At 50.6% G+C, this 20,630-nt stretch overlaps 1 protein-coding gene across 1 annotated transcript; it reads left to right on the top strand.

The window, feature by feature from the left end:
* Positions 1-15,591: 15,591 nt before the first annotated feature.
* Positions 15,592-16,403, top strand: CCDC182 (coiled-coil domain containing 182). Its single transcript, XM_005668957.3, has one exon. It carries the CDS (start codon positions 15,616-15,618, stop codon positions 16,075-16,077), a length of 462 nt encoding a protein of 153 aa, XP_005669014.1. The 5' UTR covers positions 15,592-15,615; the 3' UTR covers positions 16,078-16,403.
* Positions 16,404-20,630: the final 4,227 nt, after the last annotated feature.

Below are 20,630 nucleotides of genomic sequence, written 5' to 3'. Positions count from 1 at the left end.
CCTTTCGGGCTCCATTGAAAAACCTTCTGCTTTATTTCTACCTTTTTTGATAAAGTCGCTGAGGTTTGGGGTTTCTTTCTTTCTTTCATGGATTTGCCCATGATTGTCCAGTTTGACAAATTGGATTCTTAAAGCCGATTCTTTGAAGAAAAGGATGCAGCTTGACAAGACAAGGAGCAGCTCATCCTGAAATCGGGTGGATAAATAAAAAAATAAAAGCAGCCCCCTGCTCTGGCTTCCCGGTGACTCAAAGGGTGTCTCAGCTGTCACTGATAATCTAATCTTCCTATGATAGGTGAGGAACAGGACAATGGCGACCCAGCCAGGCTGTGGGTGTGATAGGCCTCTGATTAATAGGACTGTCCAAGAAGCCCCCAGCCCCCGGAAGGTGATTAATGACATTTGACGTGAACTCTGACCTCCCCCGGCAAGAACAGAGGGAGGGAAGGGTGCCGCTCAGGCGGGAGATTGTGTCCCGTGGGGGTTGATTGATTCCTGAAGGCTTTGTTACTGGCAGGGAGTGTGGGGGATGGCGGGGGTGGGGGGCGTTGCTGCCTGTTTGGGGGCTTTGGATGGTGCCCTGGCCCTGCAAGTCTCACAGCTGGCACCTCTCCCATGGACGAGGCTTTTTATTTATTTATTTATTTATTTATTTATTTATTTATTCTTTTTTGGTCTATGGAGTCCCTGGGCCAAGATCGGATCCCAGCCACAGTCTCAACTTCAGCTGCGCAGCTGCTGGCAATGCCAGATTCTTTTAACGCACTGTTGCTGGGCATCGAACCTGCGTCCTGGCGCTGCAGAGACACGGACTTTTAATTGCCCCCAGAACACTGTGTCTCAGAAGCAATTCCTTATGAAGCCTTAGCTGACCTCTACTGACCTGTCATCCCGACCCGTGACATCATTTGACGTCCCCCCCACCCCTAACCCAAGTGCTATGGCTGGAACTAAGGAGGCTTTAAAAGCCAGGCCTATGGAGTTCCGGTTGTGGTCCAGAGAGTTACGAACCCAACTAGTATCCATGAGGACGCGGGTTTGATTCCCGGCCTAGCTCAGTGGGTTAAGGAGCCAACAATGCCGTGAGCTGTGGGGTAGGTTGCAGACTCCATTGTGGCTGAGGCTGTGGCCGGTGGCTGCAGCTCTGATTGGACTCCTAGCCTGGGAACCTCCATATGCCTCAGGTGCAGCCCTAAAAAGCAAAAAACAAACAAACAAACAAAAAAAACCACAAAAAAAACCCAGGCCTGTAAGCCTTCCTCCGACTTTCTCTTCTGTTCCCACACCCCCACCCCCAAGAGGGGCATGAGGCGGCTTGGAGCTACCAGGCTTATGGCAAAAAAATGTATTTCTGTGGCTGGTGGGGAGCAGCTGAGATGCTCCAGGACAGAAACCAGGGAAAGGGGTGCCCTGTGAGGTGGGCATCCACCGGGCTCTCAGGGCCTGGGAGGGGACATCCTGCTTGGCTCTGGGGGCTGGGCCACAAGCATAGTCTCAACCCTTTTGGGATCTTCTTTGCTTAGTTCTCTGGATCCACTTTCTAAATTGCCTTGCTTAACAGAATGGCCAGAAGAGAGCCTTAAATGTTGTTGCTTTCTTTTCTTTCTTTTTTTTTTTAATTTTTTTTAATTTTATTTTTTGTCTTTTTTTTTTTGTCTTTTTGCCATTTCTTGGGCCGCTCCCACAGCATATGGAGGTTCCCGGGCTAGGGGTCGAATCGGAGCTGCAGCTGCCAGCCTACACACACAGCAACGCAGGATCCGAGCGGCATCTGCGACCTACACCACAGCTCATGGCAACGCCAGAACCCTGACCTACTGAGCAAGGGCAGGGATCGAACCCTCAACCTCATGGTTCCTAGGCGGATTCGTTAACCACTGTGCCACGACGGGAACTCCCTTTCTTTTTTTTTTTTTTTGTCCTTTTAGGGCCGCACCCGCAGCATGTGGAGGTTCCCAGGCCAGGGGTCTAATCGGAGCTCTTGCTGCTGGCCTACACCGCAGCCACAGCAAAGCCAGATCCTTAACCCACTGAGCAAGGCCAGGGATCAAACCCGCAACCTCATGGTTTGTAGTTGGATTCGTTTCTACTGTGCCATGACGGGAACTCCTAAATGTTGCTTTCTTTTTTTTTTTTTTTTTTAAATTTATTTTTATTTTTATTTTTTATTGTTTTGGTTATTTTATTTTTTAATTACTCGAATTGATCACATCTGTAGTTGTATAATGATCATAACAATCTGATTTCACAGGATTTACATCCCATAAATGTTGCTTTCTGATTGTTGGCCTTTTCCGGCTTCCCTGCTACCCCAACTGACCATATCCATAGCGGCAGCCCCGTGTCGCGGTCCTATGGAGAGGGACCTTTTGGCGTCTAGGCCTTGGTGGTAACACTGACCGAATGATTACAGCCAAGAGAAGTGTTGATCATGAGGTCAACTGGGGAGTGTCAGGCCAGTGACTGCCTGTAGGGGTGAGCAGGACGGGAAAAGGGGTAAAACCCTGCTCTTCCTGGGAGTTTGGGAGGCAGCTCTCATTGTTGGTAACTGGAAAACCTCTGAGACTGGGAGCGGGAGCCAGAGACACAGGGAGCCCTGCCGGGAGAGAGGCAAGGCAGGACTTTGGGGTAACCCTCACACTCTGACAAGATGCTTCGAGGCCCCTGGAGGCCTTCCACGTGCTGCCCTTGGCTCTTAGAACCTCAGCTAAAGAATAGCATTCTCAGCCATCCCCGGGGACGGGGGTTCCTGGGGTGGGGGTGGGGTGACTGGCCAGCACAGACCACATGATGGAAGTGAATTATCTGCATAAATAATTTGGGAGACAGGTTAGCTCCTGCCCAGCTCTCCCTCCCTCTCCCTCGAGCTGTCCCCCCATGGAGAGATCACTCTATCCAGTTCACAGAAACAGCTGACCACCTCTGCAGGCACCTGTGCCTGGAGACGGTGTCAGGGTCAGGGCTGAGGTCTTGCATATGAGTGAGAGCTGGACAGAAGGAAGCCACTGCTATGGGACGCATACACCTAATTCAACAGGGACGAAGGTGAGCCTTGGCCAGTGTCTTTGCGCTGTGGCTTTTCAGCCTGAAAGGGATTGTGCTGGCAAAGCCTATGCCCAGCATATGGAAGCACTCCATTCATGGTAAATTATTATTTTCTTTGTAAATTATTATGAATAAAGTGATGCTTTGTGGATAATCATTTGACAGTGTACTCTGTTGGAAGAAGAACAGAATTCAGGAGCATACGTGAAATGCTGAAAAAATTATTCTTTTTATTTGCCTTTTGAGGGCCGCATCCACAGCATATGCAAATTCCCAGGCTAGGGGTCCAATCGGAGCTATAGCTGCCAGCCTACACCACAGCCACAGCAAAGCAGGATCCAAGCCACATCTGCGACCTACACCACAGCTCATGGCAATGCCAGATCCTTAACTACTGGTGGGGGCAGAGATCGAACCCACAACCTCATAGATCCTAGTTGGGTTCATTTTCTGCTGTGCTACAATGGGAACTTCTGAAAAACACCATTCTTCAGAGAAAGTGTAATTAGGGATTTTAGAATTTCTTTTTTAGCTGGAAAAGGATCTCCCACACGACATAAAGTCTATTGTTCAATTTCTGCCTGTTGGCCTCTCATGGGCTTTAGAGTAATTTATTATGTCAAGAAGTAGGGGGCTACCTGGAATAGAAAAGGCCGGCCGAAGCAGTCTTCCCTGGGGAAGGAGGGGATGATGAGGCTGCCTGGCCGCCCCCCTTCTCTCCTCCCAGGCTGGCCGCCCATGCAATGCGACATCTGATGTGGGGAGTCATGGGGGGCGGGTACAGACACACACCTGGGGTTACAGGGTCAGGAGCGTTGACATCCGCTGTTCCTCCTTAACTGCTGGACCTACTGGATTCACTCCTGCCCTGGCCAGTCCTGACCACAAAACCCTCCCCTCCCCTCCCTCCCATCTCCCCACAGGGCTGTTTAATAACACAGGCCAGTCAATCTGACCAAAGCATTCCACTAAGGCAAGGCTCCCCAGAAAAGGGACTAGGGAGGAGGAAGAAAAATCAAAGAAGGTGAGAAGACTTTCTGTTTTATTTTCTAAACAATAAAAGGAAGCAGCTGTGACATGGGTTAAGTCTGAAAGTCTCATCCGGAAGGTTTTGAAGGTCTGATGTTAGGGAATCTCAGGTCTTGATAAGCTCTTAAACTTTGGCATTCATCAGGGCTGGTAAAACCACAGACTGCTTGGAGTTTCCTGGTGGCTCAGTGGGTAAAGGACCTGGTGTCATCGCTGCTGTGGTTCGGGTCCTATCCCTGGATTCCTGGAGAAGGAGAATCTGCATGCAATGGGAGTGGCCAAAAAACACATCGAAGCAGACTGCTGAGTCTCACCTCCCAGAGGGTCTGAGTCAGAAGGATTGGGTATGGCCTGAGAATTTGCTTTTCTAACAAGTTCCCAGGAGATGCCCATTGCTGCCCGTCCCTAGACCACACGTTGAGAAGCTCTGGATTAGCTAGATTGGTGGAGAGCATCAGAATGGTTTGGGAGCTCTGGTTAAAAATACCCATTTCCAGGCCCTTTGTAAGAGTTGTAATGTGTTTGGCTGCAATTAATAGAATACCAGACATCAGTTGTTTGAGCAAGAAAGACCTTTGGTCATACGACAATTAGACAGGAGGTAGGTAATATGAGTTTGGTGTGGTAACTCAGGGATGTTATAAGAAAAAAATCGAGGCTTATATGATCCAGCCATCCCACTCCTGGGCATATATCTGACAAAACAATAATTCAAAAAGATGCAAAAAGAAAAAATGGAATTCCCATTATGGTGCAGCAGAAATGAATCCAACCAGGAACTATGAGGTTGCGGGTTTGATCCCTGGCCTCACTCAGTGGGTTAAGGATCTGGCGTTGCCGTGAGCTGTGGTGTAGGTCGCAGATGCGGCTGGGATCTGGTGTTGCTGTGGGTCTAGCATAGGCCAGCGGCAACAGCTCCGATTAGACCCCTAGCTTGGGAACTTCCTACGACGCAGGTGTGGCCCTAAAAAGACAAAAAGACAAAACAAAAAAAAAAAAAGAAAAAGATGCATGCACCCCAATGTTCATAGAAACACTATTCACAATAGCTAAGGCAAGGAAACTACCTAGATGTCCATCAATAGATGAATGGATAAAGATGTGGTGTATATAATGGAATACTACTCAGCAGTAAAAAAGAATGAGATGATGCCATTTGCAGCCACATGGATGGACTGAGATTATCATACTAAGTAAGTCAGAAAGAGAAAGACAAATACCATATGATATCACTTATATGTGGAATCTAAAATATGACACCAATGACCTTATCTACAAAACAGAAGCAGACTCATAGACATATAGAACAGACTTGTGGTTGCCAAGGGGGAGGTGAGTGAGGGAGAGATGGATTGGGAATTTGGGGTTAGCAGACACAAACTATTATACATAGAATGGACGAACAACAGGGCCCTGCTGTACAGCACAGGGAACTATATTCAATATCCTGTGATAAACCATAATGGAAAATATGAAAAAGCATGTATATATAGAAAAGAATCACTTTGCTTTATAGCAGAAATGAACACATTGTAAAAACTATACTTCAATAAAATATTTTTTTAAAAAAATGGAGACTCTTCTTATCTAATCCTTATCCTTAGCTGATTTTTCATCCTTCGGTGTGTGGCCTCATGACTGCAAAATGGCTGCCAGAGCTCCAACCACCACATTCACATACAGCTGCATCCAAGGCAGAAGAAGGGGCAACCATTCCCCCCCTTCCCGCTTGCCTTACTCTTTTATTTTTTTTGGCTGCCCCTGGGGCATGTGGTAGGTCCTGGGCCAGGGACTGAATCTGAGCTGAAGCTTCAACCTACGCACAGCTGTGGCACTGCCAGATATTTTACCCACTGCATCGGGGGTGGGGATCAAACCTGCGTCACAGCGGCAACCCAAGCTGCTGCAGAGACAGCACCAGATCCGTTAAGGTCAGTTCCACTGCGCCACAGCGGGAACTCCTTCCTCACTCATTTAGATGTAATACATTTCCATAACTCTTCTCTTTACAACTCATTGGTGTGAAGAGGGTCACTAGCCCACCTTCAATAAAGCACTTCCAAGAGAAAATGGAATTACCAGGTTCCATTACATCCAATTACATCCAGGTTCACCACGTGGGGCTGGTGAGGGCTCCCCCTCTCTGGGTATATTATTGCTCGATTCTATGATCCAAAGAAAAAAGAATATTACTGGGCAGAGGCCAGCAGTATCTGCCCCAGCTAAGGTGGCTCGTCCCAGATTTCCTGGGACCATCCTGTTTTATATTTTAAAATTTTAATTTATTTATTTGTCTCTTGAGGGCTGTACCCATGGCAATATGGAGGTTCCCAGGCTAGGGGTTGAATTGGAGCTGTTGCTGCTGACCTGTGCCACAGCCGCAGCCACAGCAACGCAGGATCTGAGCCGCGTCTGTGACTTACGCCACAGCTCATGGCAACGCTGGATCCTTAACCCACTGAGCGAGGCCAGGGATCAAACCCGCGACCTCATGGTTCCGAGTCAGATTTGTTTCCTCTGTGCCATGATGGGAACTCTGTGTTTTAAAACTGTAAGTCTCACATCCTAGGGCAAATCAAGAAGACTGCTCACCCTAAATCCACTTTCCGAGACCTGGAATTAGAATTAGAGTCGCTTGAAGGGGAAATCCAGGCCTTAAACATGATTTTTAACCCTCTCCCCAGATGATTATTGTAGATGCCAAGTTTGAGAGTCACTGAGTTTAAATTTCTGGGAAGCCAAAGGTAGAGACTAGAGGTTGATATCGTCCCACGTACCCTCCAAGCCGGAGAAAATCTCGGATGAAGGGATGTGATTGAGACTCAGGGTCCTTGTAGGTTCAAAGTGAACCTCAAGCCTCGAGGGGTGTGGGAGTTCAAATTCCATCCCCCGTGTCCTCCTTGTCTCACCACGAGAAAGGACAGTCTAACTTTGGGGCCCCTGCTCTGCGTGGTCTTGATCCCTGCAGCTACCTCTGTTGGGCCCCTTAACACAAAGCCTCTGATGCTGGACTTGCTGGATTATCTCCACGGTAGCTCCCAATTTCTCCTAAGACAGAAACTCCGTCATAGCTTTCTTCTCTTCTGAGCATCTGGCCCCAGGCCAGGCTCATGCTAGTCCTTCCATAAATGTGCATTGAATACCTGAGTGAATGAATGAATGAATGAATGAATAAGTGGGGGGGGGGCTGCACTCTTGAAAAAAAGATAAAATACTGGCCTCTAGGAGTTCCCGTCGTGGCTCAGTGGTTAACGAATCCTACTAGGAACCATGAGGTTGCAGGTTAGATCCCTGGCCTTGCTCAGTGGGTTAAGGATCTGGCGTTGCCATGAGCTGTGGTGTGGGTTGCAGACACAGCTAGGATCCTGAGTTGCTGTGGCTGTGGTGTAGGCCGGCGGCTACAGCTCCGATACGACCCCTCACCTGGGAACCTCCATATGCCATGGGTGTGGCCCTAGAAATGCCAAAAAAAAAAAAAAAAAAAAGACAAAAAAACCCCCAAACAAACCCCAAAACAAAACAAAACAAAAAAAGCCTGGCCTCTAGAGCCCAAACCAACCCTGGTGACAGCCCAATGCTCAGAGCCATGGAAACCTCCCCATCTCAACAGTGCGCTGGCAGGACCTTGGGTGGGAATGGGGGTGGGGGTGGGGGTCAGGTCAAACTCTTCCCTGGGACCCTGGATGACTGCACCCTATCTCCCTGACCCAGGCTTCCAGGCTTCCGTGGGAAGCGGTGTGTGTCCCCACGGCCAGGCCCTGGGTAACTTTCCAATGGTTTGAGCTCATTACTCATCATTAGGAGTCCTGGTGTCTGGAGTTTTGCAGGTGATCAAAGCTTCTCTGTCTGGAGCAGCCAGGCAGGCCCTGGTGTCTGTCACCAGTAATCCCCCGGCCTCGCCAGGCAGACAGTTAAGTAACCCGGGAAGGAGGGGATTTGGTTTTTAAGCTCACATAATTCAGCTTGACACCCCGACATGTAGGCAGCGGCTCTGACTCTGCGCTGAGGACGCTGTCTCTGGTTAGAGGACCGGAGGCAGGGGGGCAGCTGTCTAGCACGGGGTTGCTTTAGAGCCAGTGGGAACCCTCCCTGTCCTGCTCCCCTGGGGTGCGGTGGGGTGGGGCTGCGGGTGGGAAAGAGGATCAGACCTCACCCAACCCTTGCACCCATCACCCCTCCTGCAGCTCTGTCTATTCTCCCGAGTACTTGTCTCCAGAAAACACCCATGCCCCTTGTTTTCCAGAACAGGAACTCCCAATGGTACCCCCCCTTTCTTTCCTTTTTAGGGCTGCACCTGCAGCATATGGATGCTCCCAGGTTAGGGGTCAAATCTGAGCTGCAGCTGCCGGCTTACGCTGGATCCTTGACCCACTGAATGAGGTCAGGGGTCGATCCCACATCCTCATGGTTCCTAGTCAGGCTCTTAACCCACTGAGCCACAATGGGAACTCCCCAGTGGGGCTCTTTTGGGTCCCTGGTCTCTGGCTGGACTCAGCCCAATTTGCCTCCCCAGGACCTTCAACGTTCTTCCTAATCCACGTCAAGGTGCAGAGAATATGTCTTAGAAAATGCGTCGCAGGCCTGAACCCCAGACTCAGGCTGCAGCCACCATATTTGTGCAGGTTCTGACATTTTGGTAAATAGCACAAATTCCTTCAATGCTGAGGAGAAACGTATGCTTAAAAGGATTGCATTTTCTGGTTTTAAAAAAGGTTACGGTTACACATTTGGGTCTATAATTTTTTTCTGATTTGACCTTTGTGCAAAGAAAAGTTTGCTCACTGCCCTGAACAGCCGGGACCACACTTTCTGTCAACATAAGAGGTGCTCTGAATGGACAAAACTTGAGGAGCTCATTAGTCTGGAAAATGGAAACAGCTTTGCTAAAGAGTTTCTGTAAATGTCCAGGCTGCAATGATGGATCATGGAAGAAATTTAGCCTTGAGAATGGGGTTAAACTATTCCAACGAGGATGAAGCCAGGCCCTTCCCAGCATGCCCTTGGGGTCACCCTGCTGGCCTGAGGACTCTGTGAGGGTCTCTTTTGCGCAGATGTTCTGCCCCAGCTAAGTTCTGTGCCGGGTGGAGGGGTGGACCTTGCAGGGCAGACACCCCCTCCCCCCCCCACCACCACCCTGCTTGGGAAGGCCCTTCGGGCACAGTCCTAGGCTTCCAGGGCTGGCAAAGGGCCAGCTCCACCCGCTGGACCCGCCTGCGCCACTCCTGTCCAAGCCCTGCTCTTTAGATGCGCTCCCATCAGGATGTTTTACATATTTTAATTAAAGTGCCGCCCTGGGCTGGCAGGGCCTCTGATGGATGGCTCCAGTCTGAGCTGCGGGACTGCCATGGTGTGAAACATGGCATCTCAGGATGCACCCTTGCTTTGGCTCTCACCCCTGGGAGCGGGGCAGGTCCACCGGGTTCCAGGAGGGAAAGCCAGCCTGGCAGGCGGTGGGCATGTGGCAGGCGCATCCGGGGAAGACGAAGGCGGGGCTCAGGGACTGGAGAGCTCAGGTAGGGAAGCATCATGGACAGTTTCCGAGGACCAGCTGGCTGGCGGGCTGTGGATGAGCCCGATTCTTGCAGACACACAGCCCCGTGGACACTCCTTATCAGTGTCAAATTATGACAAATGGCGACGGGTAAGAGTTGCTGGGTGGCAGCTGCCGCATCTCAGAGAGAGGCGGGTATTTTTAGCCCTGTGCCTTGGGGCTCTGGCTCTGGGTTAATTAATCATGGTGAACAGCACTGAATTTGGTTCTCGAGCCTGGTCCCACCCCCAAGCCAGCCTTGTCCCCATTCCCCAGACTGGAATACTGGCTGCAGAGATGGAAGCCCCGCACGGCTAGAGTAGCCCTTGACAGCCCGCCAGGACCCTGCAGAGCCCACGGCTGGGGCCCTGCACCTCTCCCTCCCCACTGCCTCCTCCCAACTGGCTCCAGTCCTCTGAGCCTCTTTAAGCTCCTCTTGCTGTTCCCTTTTGAACATAACCCCCAGGCATCCTTATCCTTCCGAGTCTCACCCCAAACGCCCTTGCCTTACCAAGGCCCTCCCCGAGCCCCCCTCCCCTCACAGGCTATTACTTTGCTGTTTATTTCCTTCAGAGCACTTGGCATCAGCCCGAATCACCTTATTTCTTGATCGCTCCACATTATGGTCTGTCTCCTTCCATTGAAATGCCAATGGCTTGAGAAGAGGGGTCTTCTCTATCTTGTGTGCTATCTTCTTTTTCTCTTTTCTTTTGGTCTTTTTTGGGCTGCCCTGTGGCATACGGAGTTCCCAGGCCAGGCATCAGAGCCAAGCCACAGTTGGGAGCTGTGCCACTGAGCTGCGGCAACACCGGTTCCTTCCGGGGATGGAACCTGTGTCCCAGAACTCCCAAGATGCCATGGATCCCATTGTGCCACCAGAGGAGTTTCTTGTTTACTGTCTTAAATCCCTGTTGCCTAGCTCAGGGTACACAGAGCAGGCACTCAGTGGGTGTCAGTGAACATGCAACTGGGTGGGTGGATGGGTGGATGCGTGGATGGATGGCAGGGCTGGCAGGGCGATGGATGGGGAGGGAAGCCCCTCTATGGGCTGGGACTTTGAGATGCAGTGTGTTGAGCTTGCAACTGTGGGTAGGGGCACATCTGGGGAGACACTGGCTGTGCAGCAACCTCCTCACCCAGGCCCGTAGCAGGAGGCCCAGGCCCAAAGGATTCTGGGAAAGGATTCTGGAAAGGGCCAACCACTGCCCTCTGCTTTCTTTGAATGTTCACGTCCAGGGCATATGGAAGTTCCAGGGTCAGGAACGGATCCTGGCTGCAGCTGCAACCTATGCTACAACTTCAGCAACACTGGATGCTTTAACCCCTTGCACCAGGCCAGGGATCAAACCTGTGCCTCTGTAGCAACCAGAGCTACTACAGTCTAATTCTTAATATGCTGTGCCACAGCCGGAACTCCTGCTTACTCTGCTTTAGAAATACCCAGCCTGGAGTTCCCGTCATGGCTCAGTGGTTAATGAATCCTACTAGGAACCAGAAGGTTGTGGGTTCAATCCCTGGCCTTGCTCAGTGGGTTAAGGATCCAGCGTTGCCATGAGCTGCGGTATAGGTTGCAGACGCGGCTCAGATCCTGCGTTGCTGTGGCTCTGGCGTAGGCCGGTGGCTACAGCTCCGATTAGACCCCTAGCCTGTGAATCTCCATATGCCTCGGGAGCGGCCCAAGAAATGGCAAAAAGATTAAAAAAAAAATGCCCAGCCACATACGCTTCGTTGTTTATGGGAGATTGTTCTGAATTCTGTTTTATTTTTTCCATAATTTTTTTTTCTTGGAGCTGGCGTAAACCAGTTTAAGAGACGTCTAGAAAACTTTTTGCATACTCTGCCCCAAAGCTGGCATTAGCCGTTCATCTGGAGGAATCAAGCGGGATCTTTTCCCTGTGTTCTCTTCAAATACACCTCCCCTTTGTGGAAACCACAGCAGGTTGCCTACCCTCCCCTTTCCTGCTTGGGGATGGACCCCCAATTTGCTCCTGGCATTCGGAGTCCTCTGCTTTGGGGAAGGGACCCGTGATGGGTCTGAGCCAACTAACCGAAGCTGTACCTCCAGCCAGTGCTTGGGTTGAACATGGGATTGTGACGGCGGCTCTAACTAATGAGACCTGAGGAACATTGGAGGATTTGCTTCACCCTTAAGAGGTACGTGAAGGGGTCCTCCTGTGTCATGTCCTTTTTCTGGACCCTAAAAAGGATCAAGGTTCACTTCACAGGCAGGAGCAGAGGCTTGGGGAGGGGCGCTGTTGCATGAGCTGTGTCTGGACCCAAGGGGGCCCAAGCTGGGAACCCTAAGACATGTTCCGGATCCCCCCATGCAGGTTGAATCTGATTCTCAGGGGTGGCACCTGGGTTTCCACAGGCTTGAGAGCCCACATTTTTCACCCTGTTACCCTGAGACAGGGACCCTGTAGATCGCTGTAATAGAATAGGGGAGGGGAACCCTCCCGACCCTGGCCCAGAGAGGCTGTGCCAGCAAATGTCAGAATTCCTTTCTCCTGACACCATGAAAGGGACAAACAGATTTGCCTTCTATGTTCCCAGGATTTATGGAAGGAAATTCTGAGCAAATCACAGCCCCGGACTAGAAATCTCCTAGGAGGAGGGCATGAAGTGCAGGTGCACACGGAGCGAGCTGCACCTGCTGAGGACTCCCCGGAGGTTTCGGGGTGGGGGGTTGGGCCTGGAGTCTTCTGCTGCCAGAGCTGACCTTTGCTCCAGACCTCTGCTGAGGCTCACGGTCATCCCAGGCCAGCTCTGCAGGGACATGACCGGAGACCTCATTAAAAAGCACGAGGGAATTGAAAAATTGCTATCTTTTCTTAAATACTGCTACTTTTCTTTCATAGCACTGGCTATGACTTCCACCATTCCCTGTGGGAGGCAGAGAATCAGAGACAGAGAGAGAGAGAGAGAAACAGAAAAACACTCAAAGAATACAGAAACCAGAAGACAGACACATTCTTCCCATTGCTGATTCAAGAAATATTTATTGAGGACCTACTATGTGCCGGACCTGCACACAAACCCCTAATGAACATCCCAGCAGACTGCAGGCTGTTTGCATCGTCGCTCCAATCCCCACCTGGATCTTAGGTAGCAGATAAAGAGGGTGCTGTTTCTACTCTGGCCAGTAGGTGTCATCATGTCAGAGGGAAAGCTAGGCAGCAGCAGGATTTGATGGCCACCTATGAACAGGAATAAAAATCCAATTTCATCTAGTTTTCTGAGTGCCATAATGGGCAGGGCACCGGGAAGGGCACGGAAGATGAGAGATGCATAGTCCCTGTCCTCATGGAATGTACTGTGCCATTGGGGACCCGGAAGGACAAGGTCCTAGGTCACACAATGAAGGGGAGGCAGTTAGGAGCCCCAGGAGAGGTGTAAAGGAAGGATTGCCTGGGTCTTAGAGCATCAGAGACTCCACATTACACCTGCTCACATTACAGCAGAGGGAATTGGCTCAGAGTGGGCAGGTGACTGACCTGTGGTCACCCAGCAATTCCAGACTCCAGATCTCCTGACTCCTAGAACAGTGCTCTTTCCACCAAATATTGCGCCTCAATAACTGGAGTTGATGCTCCAACTTGAGACTCAAAATTCCACCATCGTTTAGCCACGAACCTCCCTGCAAAGTGTGCTCTTGGTTGCCAACTGCCAGGCACTCTAGAAGGGTCGATCTGCCTCCTGGATAAGGTACGGGGGTCAGCTCACCTGTAGGGGCTCATGAAGGCTGACGGCACGCCTTTCTTCCCAGAGACATCATGTTGGTATTGGAAACTAGCTGCGGTGGGAGCCTTTACATCATGGAAATCAGCAACAGCTAGAAAGCAGAGCTTTTTCTTTTTCTGTCTTCCTGGAAAACTGGCCCCCCCCCCCCCGCCACCTGCACACCACTGAATTAACACCCCTGATGTACAGATAAGGAAACTGAGGCCCGGGGAGGTGAGGCCATCCGTCAAGGAGACACAGCCTGCAGGTGGTGGAGCTGAGACCCAAGCCCATGTGGTTGGATGGTAGGGCTGTCAGAGAGGGTAGGTCCAGTGGGATCCAGAGCCACTTGGATGTCGAGGGGCCTGGGTTTCGCCTGTGGGCAGGGATGTGCATGCTGCCCCCCCGGGGGGGGTCTCATTAACCTAATGGAACAAGAACCTCTGTGGACAAAATGATAACGAGTCCAGCTTTGGCTGCATTGAATTTGAGGTACGTTGCTGGAGAGACATCAGATTTGGAGGCCAGGAGAGCAGTCCAGGCAAGGGATTTTCAAGACAGAGAGCTGTTCTTGACCAAACCCAACAGTTCCCTCCCTATAGTGAAGAGGTCAGAAGTAGGACGTCCACCTTACTGTGTGTTTTGTTCTCATCTTTGTCAGCATTCAGGCAGGATCAGGGAGGGTTGGGACAGGGGGACCATGAGCCCTGGCTCACACTTGTTCCCTGGTCCAGGTGCATAGGGCGTGCTTGGTGGGTACTTGCTGAATAAATGAAGTGACCCCATTTTATTCTGCACGCACTGAATCAGCCCTGCTGTGGACCATGCATCAAAACTCTGGCATCCTCATAGGAGTGAGGATTTGGAATCAGAAATTACTTTTTCTAGGGAGTTCCCTTCATGGCTCAGCAGTTAATGAAACTGATTAGGATCCATGAGGATGAGGGTTCAATCCCTGGCCTCGCTTCGTGGGTTAAAGGATCCAGCGTTGCCATGAGTTGTGGTGTAGCTCGCAGATGTGGCTCAGATCCCGAATTGCTGTGGCTGTGGTGTAGGCTGCCAGATGTAGCTCTGATTTGACCCCTAGCCTGGGAAGCTCCATATGCCTTGGATGGGGCCCTAAAAAGCAAAAAAAGAAAAGCAGAAAAAATAGAAAAAAGAAATTACTTTTCTAGAGATTCTGATGTAAGTCAGACAGAGGAGGACAAGTATAGGATATCACTTATATGTGGAATCTAAGAAAATGATACAAACTTATTTACAAAACAGAAATAGACTCACATAGAAAACAAACTTACAGTTACCACAGGGGGCAGCTGTGGGGTGGGGGGATAAATTAAGAGTTTGGGAATAACATATACACAGTACAATATATAAACTAGGAGAACCAAAAGGACCTACTGTATAGCACAGGAACTAGAGTCAATATCTTATAATAACCTCTAATGGAAAATAATTTGAAAAAAGAATACAAAATATATATATAACTGAATCATTTTGCTGTACCCCTGAAACTAACATAACATTGCACGGGAACTAGACTTCGATTTAAAAAAAAGAAATTAATTTTTTTTTTTTTTTTAGGGCTGCACCCACTGCATATGGAGGTTCCCAGGCTAGGGGTCAAGTTGGAGCTGTAGCTGCTGGCCTACACCATAGCCATAACAATGCTGGATCTGAGCCGCATCTGTGACCTACACCGATACTCACGGCAATGCTGGATCCTTAACGCACTGAGCAGGGCCAGGGATCGTGGATACTAGTGGGGTTCATTACTGCTGAGCCACAACGGGAGCTCCTTAAAATTATTTTTTTTTTAGGATTTTCGAGCTAGAAGTGAGATTAGGCATGATCTCTTTCTTCCAATGTCCTTCTTCGTTGAAGCCGGGAGACCATTCTGAAACCATCCAGGCCTCTTGTTGGGTGGGAGACCTCCCAGCCTGGCCTGCCAGGCCTGCCTTGCTCTGGCCAGGCTCCTTCCCCGCCCTGGGCCTTGGTGTGTCCCTCAGGACACGGAGAGATTGAGCTCTGGTTCTGGAAGGGCGATGAGTTGATGAGAATCCACATCTTAGGAGGCACAATGTGGGCACATGAGCGGACAAATCCCAGAATGACCAGGCAAGGAGGTTACTATATGCAAATGAATGGATTGTGGCTTTCCTCCGGATTGGCTGGAGGGGCCCTGACGTCACAATATGTGAATTTTCTCCACTCCAAAGGATTATGTCTCTGCCCTCCCCCTCCCCCAAATTCACTAACCCGGTTTGCTTGGTCCAAACAAAGGTGACACCATGGAGCCCCTCTATCAGGCCGGGTCCATTCTCATGAAGGTGAACACTTTACAAGGGAAGAAGATGGTGGAGAGCGGCCTCCAGTCTGGAGACTTCTCCATCCCCCCATCGTGGGCCTCCTGCCTCCTGCCGCCGGCCGACCTGGAGATCCTGCAGCAGAAGGTGGCCGGGGTGCAGCGGGAGCTGGAGGACTTTAAGAAGGAGGCGCTGAAGGCCATCCATTACCTGGAGGACGCCTTCTGCGAGATGAACGGGGCGCTGGCACAGCAAGAGGAGCAGGCAGCCCGCGTGAAGCAGCGGCTGCGAGAGGAGGAGGACCGTGGCATCGTGCGAAACAAGGTCCTCACCTTCTTGCTGCCCCGAGAGAAGCAGCTCCGGGAGCACTGCAAGCGCCTGGAGTGCCTGCTGCTGCGCCTGAGCCACGATGCGCTGATCGTCCCCTTAAAGATCCAGACCCACTGAGGCCCCTGCCGCAGGAGCTGCGTTCCTAGCCGAGCAGCTGAGCAGAAGACTCTTTTCGATGGAAGGACAAACCCTGAGTCTCTATCCATTTGCTCCTCTCTCCCCATGTCCATCGCCTTCTGAAATAACCTAAATAACACCTTGCTGAGAGGCGAAAAGACCCTGTATGTTCTTTCGGTGAAGCTCCCTTTACCCAGCATCACTCAAGAGGGAGGTTTGGCCCCCGACACTGTCTTATAATGGCACCTTTAACTGTTCTCCTGTTTGTAACAGTAATATTGCTCAAATGTATAACATGATTTTTAAAAAAAATTGTCTGAAACTGATTGTGTTGAACAGATGTACCTTCTTTTAATGACTCCAGGCTCTCACTCTGTTACTTCACGCGGGCTCTTCTGAGAGAGCTCGATTGGCTACCCCAGCACTAAGTGGCCTCCAAGTACCTTAGGTTGGTAGTTCTCATCCTCGCCTTGTTGCCTTTTCTGCCTGCTTTTGCGGACAGACGTTGCTGCCTCTGCCCCCCTCTCCTTCCTCCCCATTCAGCCTGTCTCGTCAGATCCGCATCGCATATGAAGCTCCGATGTGTGGAGTCAGAGAAACTTAGGGCCCTAATGAGGCAGCACCAAAAGGTGGGGCTAGAAAGATGTGAAGCTTCAGACATAGAGACCAGCCTTATGTTGGATTTCCCGTCGTGGCTCAGTGGTTAACAAATCTGACTAGGAACCAGGAGGTGGCGGGTTCGATCCCTGGCCTTGCTCAGTGGGTTAAGGATCTGGCGTTGCGGTGAGCTGTGGTGTAGGTTACAGACGCAGCTCAGATCCCGCGTTGCAGTGGCTCTGACGTAGGCTGGTGGCTACAGCTCCGATTAGACCCCTAGCCTGGGAACCTCCGTATGCCGTGGGTGCGGCCCTAGAAAAGACAAAAAAAAAAAAAAAAAGATGAAAACCATAAGAACAGCCTGTGGGTGCCAAGGGGGAGAGGGAAGCGGGGGAGGGAGTGGGATGGACTGGGAGTTTGGAGTTAGTAGATGCAAACTATTATGTTTAGAATGGATAAGCAATGAAATTCTACTGTACAGCACAGGAAACTCTATCCAGTCTCTGGGGATAGACCACGATGGCAGAGAACACAAGAAGGGGCACGTGCGGATGTGTCACTTTGCTGTACAGAGGAATCTGGCACAGCAGTGTAAATCAACTCTACTTTAATAAAAAGGAGAGAGAGAGGGAGAGAAGAAAGCTGTGAGGCTGACTTCACCTCTGACCCAGGGAGCAGGGACTGTTCCGATGCCCGGCCATGTATCGGTGATGGACCCACACCACCCCGCTTCCTCGCCGAGGCATCCTCGGAAGCAAGTGTTGGTTCCCCCACTGCACAGAGTGGGAAGCTCACCTCAGGAAGGGACGTCCTGTCCCCAGAGTCTCCGCGCCTGCAAGTTCAAGTCCAGGTCACTTGTGCTCCTTTGCTGTCTGGCTCCCCTTTTGGGACCCCATCGGGCTGTCTGTGGACCTGTTCTTCTGGAGGGTTGGGATTGTCACCTAGATGACTTGGGCGTTCTCTCTCTGTCACTGTGCCTTTTCTTTTCTATAAGCTTTTTGGTTTCATCGAGTCATGTCTTCTGTCTGGTTCCCCCCCGAACTGCCGTGCAGCTGAGATTCTCCCCTGAACAGCAGAAGTGAGGTGCCTCGAGGTGGGGTCAGCATCTGAGCGGAGTCAGGCCTCCGTCCTCTCGGCTTGGGACTTAGAGTCTGAGCCACAGCCTCTGACAGTCCAGGTCAACCCCCCTCCTTCCTCTCTCTTCCAGAAAATCTCTCCAAACAGGATTCGAACCTCTGGAATACCCAGGCCCAACTTCACAGCAGAACCTTGCGATCCTCTGTTAATAGCAACATCCATCCATCAACCATCCACCCTGTTCTAATTTCAGGTGGTTTCTACTTTGGAGGGTTTAGAAGAAGTGGCAACAATAATTTTAATACTAGTCATAGTACCACTACCACTAGCTTATAGTGATCAAGAATATGATACTGTCCTCAGCACCAGGCTTGGCCCTTTGAAGGTGGATCCTGTTATAATAGGATGCCTCCTTCTCATATTATCTTCCATCATGGTCTATCTCAAGAGACTGGATGTAGTTCCCTGTGCTGTACAGTAGGATTTCATTGCTTATCCATTTTAATATAATAGGTAATTGTTATAATTAGGATTTTGAGGAAAACCAAAGCTCAGAGAGGCTAAGTAAGTTGCTCAAGGTCACACAGTTGATAAATGGTAGAGCTGAGTTTTGAACTTAGGAAGGTCTAATGTCAGAGGCTATGGTCTTAACCACCAGGAAGCTAATTTTTTTGTATTTTGTCTTTTTTTTTTTTTTAGGGCCACACCCGCGGCATATGGAGATTCCCAGACTAGGGGTCCAACTGGGGCTGTAGCTGCTGGCCTACACCAGAGCCACAGCAACGCGGGATCCGAGCCTAGTTTGTGACCTACACTACAGCTCATGGCAATGCCAGATCCTTAACGCACTGAGCGAGGCCAGGGATCGAACCTGCAACCTCATGGCTCTCAGTCGGATTCATTTCTGCTGCACCACAACAGGAACTCCTAAATACTTCTTGAATAGATACAAATAGGAGGGTACTGAAATAAGTGAGGCAAGATCTGGGAAAAAGGATTATTTTGGCAGTGGGGCCCGGGGAGATTCCTATATCCTTAAACTCTGTAGGGGATATGCGTGTAGGGGTGTGCATGTGTGTCTGTGTGTGTGTGTGTCTGTGTATGTGTGTGTTTACAAATGCATTTGAGAAGAACTTGGTAGGCCAACTATAAGAAGAGGTTTAGACAACTGGCTGCCCTATGCAGAGGGAAGTGTATTTAATATTGTTTCCTATGGAAAAGGATCTGAGTCTCCTGCATGTTCAGCATGGAATCAGCCTGCTCAGAAATGCTGGGGTTCACAGAAAATCTGAGAAGACGTGGAGAGATGCCGCCCATGATTGGTGCCCAGCAGGTCACACCTGGAGGGTCTGTGCTTCGTTCCAGCCCAGCGTTTTAGAGGGTCTGAGACAGCCTGGAGTGCCCCTGAGAAGGGGGCATGATCGAAGGACCTGGGCATCTCTGCTGAAGAGGTTTGAGAGGACACCTGATCATGCCCTTCCCAACACAGGAAGGTCTGGGGCTTGAGAGGGCTAGTAGATGTCCCCTCTCTTGTCCCCGCCTCTGTTAGGAACCAGCTGAGTGGTAGACATAGGAACCAGGCGAATGGGGACAAAATGTTACTTCTATTGAGGATAAAGCTGCTCGAGGAGGCGGTTTAGACCCTGTGAGCCTCAGCCCTGACCCTGACTCGGTCTCCAGGCACAGGTGCCTGCAGAGGTGGACAGCTGCTTCTGTAAACCAGGTAGTGTGACCTCTCCATGGGGGGACAGCTCGAGGGAGAGGGAGGGAGAGCTGGGCAGGAGCTGACCTTCCTCCCCAATTTACCTGTGTGGAAAGTTACTTCTCTTTCCTGGGAGAGGAGCCGGTGAGGGGAAGGAGAGCCAGGAACACTGCTTGGGCGGAGCCCCCTCCATAACGCAAGGGGAATGGGAAACAGTCCCCTCCTAACTGTTAGGAAAATCATTAGACAGAAGCTGTATAATTCTACAGGGTGGCGCTAGCGACAAAGCCTGGATGCTAGTGGGAGGCAGATTTCAGCCCTATGCAGGACATGGAAATACCACTGGGTAGGAGCTGTCATTGTGGCTCCGTGGGTTAAGAACCCGACATAGTGAGGATGCAGGTTTGATCCCTGGCCTCGCTCAGGGGGTTAAGGATCTGGTGTTGCCCCAAGATGTGGCATAGGTTGTAGAGGCAGCTTGGATCCCGCATTACTGTGGCTGTGGCAGCTATAGCTCTGATTCGACCCCTAGCCTGGGAACGTCCATACGCTGCAAGGGTGGCCATAAAGAAGAAAGAGAGAAAGAAGGAAGGAGAGAAAGAAGGAAGGAAGGAAGGAAAGAAGGGGAAAAAAAGAGAGAAAGAGAGAAAGAAATCACAGCAGGTATTTCCTAGGGGTCTGTGCAGTACTGAGTTGATTCAGGTATGGAAATCTTACACATTTCAAGAGCGATCTGGCCCCTAACTGCCTCCTGGGGACATAACCTCCAAACCCTGTGCTACCTGATACAAGTGTCTTTTGTTTTCTCGGGGCCTTGGGCCAACGCCAGATAGTTTATGCTAACAACGTGATTTATGTTTGGGTCCCTGGAGCAAGCCGTATCAGTCTGGAGGGGCTAGAGACTGAGTAATTAAGGTCAGCCATGGAGGAGGGTTCCATGCCCAGAGATAAGTACCCATCAAAACTCCGGGCACCAAGACTCAGGTGAGCATCCCTGGTCAACAGTACTTCGTATGTGTTGTCACACCTCATTGCTGGGAAATTAAGCTCTATCTATAGATCTCCACCGGGAAGCTCGTGCCTGGTCTCTCCTGGATGCTTCCCTGTGCTCCTTTGACCTTTGCTGATCGTAATCTGCATCCTTTAGCTGTAATAAACCAGAATCCTGAGCATAACA

Source organism: Sus scrofa, chromosome 12 (assembly GCF_054392235.1).
Source record: "Sus scrofa isolate SSC_HxYL_T2T_F1_AM1 chromosome 12, Sscrofa_HxYL_maternal_Yorkshire_Landrace_v2.0, whole genome shotgun sequence".
NCBI lineage: Eukaryota > Metazoa > Chordata > Mammalia > Artiodactyla > Suidae > Sus > Sus scrofa.
This window is presented reverse-complemented; position numbering and strand designations above follow the sequence as displayed.